We start from the raw sequence: 10,284 nt of genomic DNA, 5'->3' as shown, positions 1-10,284 counted from the left end.
TTAATTATTATTTTTCTAACAATCAACGCATCACACGAGACCCGCCCTCCTCTTACGATGCCTTGTTGGAGCGGGGCTGCCCGCCTCCGCAGCCCCTTGCCCAGGAGGGAGCCCCCCGGAGGGTGCTGACTGCCGGTAGCCCCTCGGGGTTCGCCGCGGGCCCGGCCGGCGCTGGCCGGGAGCGGCGGCCGCGCCCTGACCCGGCGCTCTCCCCTTGCCGGGCGCTGACCTGCTTGTGACCTACAACACGGACCGTGACATCTGCGTGAACCCGGCCGGCAACCGCGCCAAGTTCACTGTCTATCAAAATAACGAGATACGGTGGCCTGAGCACCGATAATTGCCACAGGAAGGCTTTATTATCTTCCCAGCTGTGTATTCCCCAGCCATCGGTTTGAAAAGAATCAAATGGTAAAGAGTGAAAGGGATAATTAAAAACATCTTGGAAGGGGGTCAAGAAATTAACAGCCTAATATGAACAAACTTTGATTACAAGTAACAATTATTACACTTCATTTGTTAAATGCTCGTGTTTATCTGCAAACAAAATCAGTTTATCAGTTTCTTTTTGTTTCTTTTTTTTTTTTTTTTTTAACTAGATTCATGTTACATTTTTCAGCGGGCTTGCTGGCGCTCAGGGTAATTTTTAAGTGCGCTGCTGGAGGAGCCCTGACCTTCCTGCCCGGGGTGCCGGACGCTGCGGGCCCAGCCCTGCCCAAGTCCTGCCGGCACTGAGACCCTGAGTCGCCTGCGGTCTCAGCCAGCCAGTAGCTCCTGCTAATTAACGTTAGTCATTGCCACTTGCAGCCACCATCTACTGATTTCACCTCTGATAGGCAAAAAGATTCACCTTTCAGGACAAGGTCAGGAGGGCCAGAGGCTCTGGTTCACTACACGGTCGACTTGCCAATAGCACTTAACTCAGCCCTGCAGTTCAACCTCTTCCAGATTTGACCTGTCACGTTTGGGAGCCAGGTTTCTGTCCGAGGTAGCGTGGTGGTCGCTGCAGTGCTCCAGCATGGCCAGGCAAGGGGGATTGGCCAGGGCAAGGCCATCTCTAGCACCCAAGCAGAATGATGATAGAGTTTCAGGAGCCTGGAGAGCTCCCCAGAGCCTTTCCAAAGGGACACTGTCTTTGTGCCATGTTTTGGCCCTCACAGGTCAAGCTGGTTCTTCACACAGAGCACACGGACACCACCAGGCATGGGGTGCTCTGGAGGGACAAGGAGGATTATTTTCCCACTGCATTCACACAGAATGCATGACAGTGGGGAGTAGAAGTGAAGATGAAAGAAATTTATACATGTGTTGTTGTGGATCAAGGACCTGTGCCCAGCTCTGTTCTCAGTACACAAACAACAGGACTCAGTTCATTTTATTTTACATGGGAGAGAAATACCCTGTAGGGGTACTCAAAAGCCATCTACAAGGGTGCCCTCAGCACCCACGTTTAGCCTTGGGTATCACCTCTGGATAGATGCATGGAACTGCTGTCCTGACACTTTTCCTGGCAGAGCTGGGCTGACAGAGGTGACAGTCAGTCTGGCCAGTCAGCCAGCTACCACAGGGCCCTGTGGCACCTTGCAAATGTCCCCTCTGCAATGTGAACAGCATCATCAGGAACAAGGGACTTTGTACCACAAATCAGACACATTCAGAAATGTCTGTTTTCTAAACATTTGTTCCCCAAAGCCCCCTCCCCCTGCGTCAGTCCAATCCCATGGCAGGCTGTGGCTGGGGAGGATATCCTGGCGGGACCTCAGAGATAGTTTAATGGCAGACCCCAAGCAGCAGCTATGATGCAAAAGCACAACATACACAGCTGCTACCAGTGGGTGAATGAGACATATCCTCCTTGTGCCAGCTCTAATGGGAAGTGCATGAATGAGATTAAATATTTACAATAAAAACCACTTTACACCCTATTATTCTAGCTAGAGTTGATGCTGGGGATTGGGCAACTCTGGCTTGTGTTTTCCTGCAGAGCCCTCCACCTCCCTCTTTTTTCATCTAAAAAGCTACAGTGTGCAGGATGTTTCTCCTGCCTCTCCGATAACACACCTACAGGAGATAACCCTGGGAGTCTTAGCTGTGGGTCTGGGAGTTTTGCTCTCCATCCCTGGTAACTGGAGGCCTGTATGGGGCAGGGGCTGACTGAGCCCCCATGGCATAGGCACCCTGCCAGCATCCTCAGCAGGTTTTGCCCCAGTGCTCAGGAGTGCTCTGCAGGACACCCTGCTGCAGCACCTGCACACCCCACCAGCCTGTACACCGGGAGAGGAAAATAGAAAGACCTTTAAGGTTTTGTTCAGCAGTAACCCAGCAGCATTCCCAGCCTGGGGCAGCAGGGACCTGCTCCTGGCAGCTGTGGAGGGGCATCGGCCCCAGGGCTGAGGGGAGCAGTGCACCCCTCACCGGCTCAGGCCTCGTGGCCTTGGCTGGGCTGCAGGGGGTGGAAGTAGAGCTGCAGCCCATCATTGACAGGGTGCACGATGGGCACGGTCTGCATGCGGGGGTAGCCAGGGCTGGCCAGCTCCCAGCGGGCCGTGCTGACCAGCTCGATGGCCAGCAGCTTGAGGATGGCCTGGGCCAGCTCCTTCCCGATGCAGCTGCGGGCCCCTCCGCCGAAGGGGATGTAGTGGAAGCGGCCCGCAGCCTCCGGCCGGCCGGCGCTGAAGCGCTCGGGGTCAAAGCTGCCGGGGGGGCTCTGGTACACAACTGCTGTCTCATGGGTGTCACGGATGCTGTACATGACGCTCCAGCCCTTGGGGATCTGGTAGCCCTGGGGAAGGCAGAGAAGAGAGAGGAGAGGGCTGTTACATACCTGTGCTACTGGAGGGTTAGCAGAGGGTGCCTGCAGACAGCCCCACTGCACTGCCCACCTGCTCTACAGTTCCTTTTCTCCCCAGCCCAGCTGGGACTCACAGAGGCTGCTGGGTGACATTTCCCCTTGAGCTACACTGCCAAGCGCCACCACTGCGCGGGACACAGGGTGCTTGCTCACAAGGCAGGCAGCAGCTCTTTAGCAGCCTGCTGGAGTGCGGGACACTTACATCGAGCTCAAAAGTCTGCAGTGCCGTCCTGTAGCCTCCGGAGACTGGGGGCAGCACTCGCAGCACCTCCTTAATCACACAGTCCAGGTAGCGCAGGCGGCTCAGCTTCTCCAGGCTGATGTCTGCGGGGCAGTGACAGCTTTGCCCCGGCGGTGCCGGGAGCTGGGGGCCGGGGCTGCTCCGGGGCACAGTGGGCTCCAGCACGGCACTGGGCTGGAGGGAATCTTCCTCCACTGGGGCTGGGGGCTGGCTCTGCTCCTTCTGAATGTCGTTGGCCATGGGGCGGGAAAGTGGTTTCTCTCTGTCCCTGCTCTGGATGGTCAGGGTGTCCAGGCAGGGTCCTGCAGGGCAGCACTCACTCTGCTGGTACCACTCATGGGACATCAGCTCCTGCCTTATTTTTTCAATCACTGAGGGGTGCTTCAATAGCAGGAGGATCAGAGAGGTGCTAGCACTAGCCGTGGTGAAAAAAGCAGCAAATATGAGCTCAATTGCTGATTCCTGGGAGAGGAGTGAAAATTACAAGTTTGAATAACATTTCAAAGAGATTGTGTCTCAGACTGTTCTCACCTTTTGCAGGTTTCGCCCCTGTGCAGGGGGTCCTGGCCCCCACTCTGCTCTCCCCAAACCCACACTCATCCTGGGTTGGCAGGGACCAAAGCATTTCTGTATGAACTGGACATCCACTTGCTAAGGCACTGCTGCAGAACCACAGCTGGAATGAGTACACATTACCTCCAATCCAGCTCTTCTGAGCTTTCCTCAAAAGATTTACCAATTTTAAGGCAGCACTTTACCATGTACTATAGCACATTGAGTGAAATACATTTCAAGTATTATGCTTTTTATCATCATCTGCCAATTCCCCTCTGCACCCAACTTTTACTTTTCTGTCCAGGCAGTGGATATAGGCAGTGGTTTATGCACAGATTTTAGATGTGCTGGCAGCTAAATGGGTTGTATTTGATCCATCTCCAGTTGTGACTGATCTTACCTGGGAGGGGACTCAAGGCAAGAGTCAAAAGCATGAAGGCCTCTGCTAGAGCAGGTCAGCCTGGGAAGTGCTGTAGCCAGCAGGGAGCACACACCAGGCAAAGGACTTTCTTGCTTTTCAAGCTGTACAGCCTGAAGCACAGCAGAGTTCCCAAAAGCTCCACAGCAGAGGTATCCATAACAAGTTAGGAAGTTACTCAGCTCAGATACATGGACCATAGCACAGCCAAATCTGCAATGTGTGCCTTGTCCAAGGTCAGGAGTCCCCTCGCAGCCCCCCAGCCCAGCCTTTGTGGGGCTGTCTGCAGGGTCTGTATGGAGCAGCACATGCCAGGCTGCTGGGGGCTGTTTGCAGCACCCTCTGACCAACTTTTGCAAATGGTTTCCCAAAAGTTAAGGGTTGCCCATGGCATGATACATCTCTGACAGCAAACATAATGCTCAAACCTACAGCACCATCTGAAGGTGCCAGTGGCTCCACAGCACAGGGCTGGGAGTGCTGAGGCCAGAGACAAAAGCCAAGGAGAAGCCAAAGGGAGGAGTACCAGGAACTGTCCCCCTGGAAGGCCTGGGACCTGACTGGTATTACAGAGCACTAATGGCTCCAGCCCAGGGGCAAAATCCCACAGGGACACAGAGCAGTTCCCTTCCACATGACTGTGTCTGGACTTCAAATTGCTCTGACACAATCGGTTCTAAAGAGGTGAAGCCACAAACACAGAGAAGAACACTTGAAGGCTGAAGATACTTGGATTCAAATCTGATAAAGTTAAGGATAATGTAACAAAGATGACTCTCTGCTACCATCCCTAGTGCCATATATTGGCTGGTCTAGATGCTTTGCAAAAGTGCAGCTCTCAAGGGCATCTTTCAGCTGAAATAAAACCCCTGGAACAACAGATCCCTGTCAGCCCCTATCACACCTCCTGCGGACATTAGCAGGAATTTTTACATTTACAAGTAACAGACACAGATGAAAAGAAACCTCTCAGTTCCACCACATGCAATTAAACCCCAAGACATTTCAATAGCATGCAAGGAATTTAGGGCAAGCTCTTAGGTTTGAAACAACAGCCCTTATGCTCTTTGCATCAACCTCTGACAGTGCTGCTGAACATGTGTCAAAGCTGCTGTCACAGCTTTCCCTCCCTGCCTCTGCAAGCAAGGCCAGCAGAACCAGTGACTGGAAGGCAGGATATTCCCAAGCTGCTTCATCAGTACTGTGCCTGTCCTGAGAGGCAGAATGGGCAGCACTACACCCAGCCAGTGACAGCATTATTATACAGGATGGGTTTTTTAAATCTTCGCAAGGTTTAAAATATTTTAAAACAGTATTGTTGGCAAAGCAACATCTTTTTAATGACCTTTACATTTCAAGGGCCCTGGTGAGTTCATAGCAGCAGTACAAATCACAGTGTATTTAACAAAATTTCTGGGAAAACTCTCTTTCCAGATCATTTGAACAAAAAGCAGATTAGTGACTAGTTTGTGCCAGTGTCTGAAGTGTTTGTCAAAGACAGATATATCCACAACTCTGAGACAGCTTTGGACTTTTTATCCAATTACACTGTTTCATTAAATGAGACCTCTACTACTGTTTTATTAGGGTGGAGAATATTGCCATAATTGCAAGCATAGGCAGTTCAGTCTGAAATTAATTTTGTTAAATACAGAAATTTTCTAACCATGAAGGTACATTTCAACAAATGAATATGTTATAATTTGAATCAGCTGGCCCAAGGTTGCTGCCATGTCACTCAATCTATGTTACATTTAATATCTTCTTATTCCATTTGTGGTCAGAGTCAGGGATATGATGAGAGATTGTGGAATTATTCTTGCATAATATTAATGTGAATAACAGAGATTAATTCATCTTAATCAATCACATTTTGAATCTGTCAATTATTTTTTAAAATCACATTATAATAAAACATTGTTAGATTAAATAATGTAATAAATAATTGTAATAAAATTTATTTAGTAATGTATACTGGTTCTAATTATATCTAATAGTTGCTCAAAGTTTTTCAAATATTTTAGATTTAGCGATTGCATTTTTACAAAATATTTATAAAACATTAGTCTTTGGATAGTTATCCTGAAATACTTAAACAAATAGTAAAACTACCTTTAAACTATACTCAAATACTTTAAAATCATATCCAGCTGCTGTACCCATGCAAAACTGCTTCAAAACTTCTTATATAAATGCAATGCTATCTATCATTCACTGATACCATGTGATCTGGAACTATGAATGATGCAGTACTAAAGACAAATTTTTTTCCCAAGATCTTTGGCAAAACACTCACTTGGTGGTTTTGGCTCATTAAGGACTACTGGGCTCATCCCTATGTCACAGCCATACATCACATTCTTCACAGCAATCCACAAGCTACATGATCGGATGAATGAGGAGGTGATAGGGAATGACCTGGAATCCAGGCTGCATCCCTAGACCTATTCTGGTTAATCACCTCAGAAATTTCTGGGCTCACAGCCCTGAGGAGTCCAGTGATGTGATCTACACCCTGCCCTAGGCTGGGTGCTGGGCTGTGTTTGAGAAGCACACTAGTAGCTCTGAATACTTCCAAGAGAGTGTCCTGGAGGTTACTGAGTGCACAGACATGCAGAGCCTTAACACAGCCACATAATCCTACCAGCACCCCACATCAGGCTAAGGCTGGTGGCCCTGAAGAGGAAAGGTAGAAGGGCATTCATTCCCTTTTAAAAGGTCCCTTCTATGGCAGAGACATAAGACTACAAGGGCATAAGAGTGTGCTGAGTGCAGGAGCTGGTGTCCTCAGCAGCTGGGGGTGGTCCTCAGCTCCCCACAAGCCTCCTCCCGGCCCTCAGCCCACATCTCTCAAACAGCCACTGAGTCAGGAGTGGCACTGCAAGGCAGAGGCTCTCCTTACCTTTAGCTCCTGCATGGTGAATTCTTTGCCATGCTCCTTGGCACTGTTCATTATGAAATCCAGAGCATCGCTGTGGTCTTCTGGGTTGTTTCTCTGCAGTTTTTCCTGTATAGCCTTCTCCATAAACTTATGTAGTATGTCCCGTGCTTTGATTCCCTGTGAGAGGCACACACAGTTCAGAAGAACCTTAGGAACTGTCCCACTCTCTAGAGAGACCAGGGGAACCCAAGTGTAGCAATCCTTAATCCCAGGACCTGTAACAGCAAGAACTGTTTAATCTGCTGCCCAGCCCCAGAGCTTTGCAAGAGGCAGCAGTCTGGGGGAAATGCTGCACCTTCTGTTGCCTTGCTGTTGTGAATCAAATGCAACAAGTCCCAAGAAACTCTCTGGGAGGAAAAGACAACAGTAAACCCATGCTACAAAGTTCAGAGGCATCTGCACTGGGCAAATCTACAGTTGTGTCAGGTGCAAAGGAAGCTTATTCCAAGGGAAAAGAAAAGGTAACAAGAAAACTGAGTCCAGACAGCAAGGCACAAATGGTTTTACATGGGAATAGTGGATAGACACATTAATCACAGTCAGCTCAGTTATGTTGCACTCCAGTGCAGCAAAACATTCCTGTAAGATCTCAGCAAGTCAAGTGATCAGCAATGCCTTTGCAACGTGGGATGATGGAGTCACACTGTATAACTCTCTATAAAAACGTCTCCTGCAAAAGCCACAAGGACCAGAAATTTGAAGTTAAAAATGGCCATGGCCAGATATTGGGAAGAAGATACAAAAGCTTAGATTTGAGGTGGGAAGGATTGGACAAAGTAAACAGGGCAGGGAGCAAGGTGAATGACAAGGGGACCTAAAGGCAAGTTGAAGATGTTGGTCTGGGGCCAGACAGGCTTTGGCTGACCTGAGAGAGGGCAGGGGGATGAAAGCTCCTACTGGTGACAACCTGCAAAGGGAAACTGGACAGGGAAAACAAGAGCTTTGATGAAGAGTAGCAGGGAGGATGGGGGAGAACTGAGATTGTTTGGGTAAGGTGATCCAAAAGGACAGAGCTCACAGTGGAAATAAGAGATGAGGGAAGACCTGTCTAAAGCAGACAGGAGACTTCAGCTGTGGTAAGAATGGAAAACCCAAAGCTAGAGGAGGGAGGAATGTGAGAGGAAGAATGGTACACAGGACCTATACCTAGAGCAGGAGTGTGGAGAGGCAGGCAGAGGGACAGAGCAAAGACAGGCAAAGAGGGACAGAGCAGCAGGGAAGAAACTGCAGGTTGAAAGAGGTGGAGGAGACTGTCCGTCTCCCTGGGCTGCCTCTGGGCTGCTGGACTACAAGGGACCGAGGACTATAAGTGGGCCTTAAGTTCTCAGCCTGCCTGACTTTCAGAGGAAGTGCTAAGCTGAGGTGTGCTGTGCCCACCTGTCTTTGTGCTTATGCCCACAGACGCCTCTGCCGTGGGCTGACATGAGTTCAGATCGGATAGGGTCAGACATGATGGACTCACCAGAGGCAATATGTGGGATGAGGGAGAAGAGGAGCCCTATGCTGAATAATGAGCTGGAGCCAGTGCCCAGAGGTGTTGGAAGCCAGCCAAAAGCAGGTGAGAAGTGCAGAGAGAAGGGGATATGGCTGGGGTAGGTAAGACACCAAGCCCTCAGACCTAGAATGGGGTGTTGCAGATGTCCTGGCCCATCAGAAATGTCCCTTGGTGGACCTAAGGACAGGGGGTCTGTGCCGCCAGGGCCCAGGCGCTGCCCCGGGCAGAGGGAGCAGTGCAGGCGGCAGTACCTTGCGCAGCCCACTGAAGGGTATGTTCAGGGGCAGGGAGAAGAGGTTCTCCACCAGCTGCTCAAAAGTTTTGGCCAGATCCTTGAACTGCTTTTCTTCCAGGCGGAGCCCCAGAAGAATCCGAGCTGCAATGCGGAAAGTTAAGGTTTTAGCGGAGGAATAAACTGCGATAGAGCCTGGCTCCATGCACCAGCCCCGCAGCTCCCAGCTCACAACCTTCTGGATCCGCGGCAGGTAGCTCTCCAGGGCGGCACGGCTGAACACTCTGGCCAGGATCTAGGAGGAGAAGGGGGAAGAGAGGCAGGTAGTTAAAGCAGGGGGGGCACACACGCCACCGAGGCCAGGCGTGGGCGCTGCCTGGGCTGGGTGCCCTGTCAGGGTGGCTGTGAGGCTCACCTTGCGGCGCTGGCGGTGCAGGTCACCCGTGGAGCTGAGCAGAGTGTGGGAGCCCAGGATGATATGGGTGCTTTGGGGCCACTGTGCGCTGACCAACGTGTGCTCACCCAGCAGGATCTTGCGGATGTTCTCAGCGCCTGTCACCCGCACCACAGGCCGGCCCAGGAGGTGGGTCTTGAAGACATTTCCGTACCGCTCCCGCCGAGAGCTGTGGAAGCGGGAGCCCTGGGGACGAGCTGCGGGTCAGCCCGTGGCTCCCGCCAGCCCCTTCCACCCCGCCCCGTCCCCCGGCGCCTCACCTGGAGCAGCCAGTGCAGAGTCTCCCCGAAGAAAGGCCAGCCCATGGAGCCCTTGGGCAAGGGCAAGGCGCTGGCGCGGTCCCGGCTGAGGCTCCAGCGCAGCGCCCACAGGTGCCGGCACAGGGTGATCAGCAGAGCCAGGGCCAGCAGCACCAGCGCCGCCGCCTCGGGCCAGGAGGGCCCGGCCGGCATCCTGCTCCGGCGGCGGGGACGGGCCGGGTGCGGCTGTCAGGCACGGGGGGCCGGCGCCCCGCGACTCGGCTACGGGCGCTGCGCGACGGGCCCTGCCGGCTGCTGCCCGCCCGGCCCCGCTCGCCTCCTGCTGCCGGTTCGCCCCTCGGCCACATTTATATAGATATTGGCCACTTACGCCCGATCCACCTTCGGAGATGACGTATCCGCTGCATATTTAAGCAGCGCGGCCAAGTGCGGTGATTGGCGCGGGAGGGCCGGGGACAGCGGCCGAGGGGCTCGGGGCAGCCCCCGGGGCTGGGGGCCGGCGCCCCTCCCGCCCCCGCCCGGCCCCTCGGGGCGCCCCGAGCCGGAGGCGGGACGGCCGCTCCTGGTGCGGGGCACCCTCTCCGCCCCGCCGGCAGCTCCCGGCGCCCCCTCGGGCCGGCCTGCCCAGGTAGCGAGTCCCGTCCCGGGCTCCCCCGACCAGGGAGCGCCCCAGCCCTGCTCCGCAGCCCCACCGCCCCCGGCTCCCCGGCCTGCAGCGGCATCGGGGCGGCCCTGCAGCGCTCCCGGCCCGCACCCCGCCGTCAGGGCCGCGCGGATCCCCCCGGCCGCCTTCCCCGGGGGAAAATCACCAGTGAGTCGGGACCTGCACAGGTCCCG

At 53.1% G+C, this 10,284-nt stretch overlaps 1 protein-coding gene across 1 annotated transcript; it reads right to left on the bottom strand.

The window, feature by feature from the left end:
* Positions 1-2,419: 2,419 nt before the first annotated feature.
* Positions 2,420-9,639, bottom strand: LOC132076291 (cytochrome P450 26C1). The gene is made up of 6 exons (XM_059477297.1): positions 9,448-9,639; positions 9,149-9,373; positions 8,753-9,028; positions 6,968-7,123; positions 3,054-3,554; positions 2,420-2,782 (listed from the first exon to the last, which is right to left on the bottom strand). The coding sequence occupies exons 1-6, from the start codon at positions 9,637-9,639 to the stop codon at positions 2,420-2,422; spliced, it is 1,713 nt and encodes a 570-aa protein (XP_059333280.1).
* Between the last annotated feature and the right edge of the window lie 645 nt (positions 9,640-10,284).

Source organism: Ammospiza nelsoni, chromosome 8 (assembly GCF_027579445.1).
Source record: "Ammospiza nelsoni isolate bAmmNel1 chromosome 8, bAmmNel1.pri, whole genome shotgun sequence".
NCBI classification, from domain to species: domain Eukaryota; kingdom Metazoa; phylum Chordata; class Aves; order Passeriformes; family Passerellidae; genus Ammospiza; species Ammospiza nelsoni.
The sequence above is the reverse complement of the archived record's forward strand: the minus strand, read 5'-3'. Positions and strand labels throughout refer to the sequence as shown.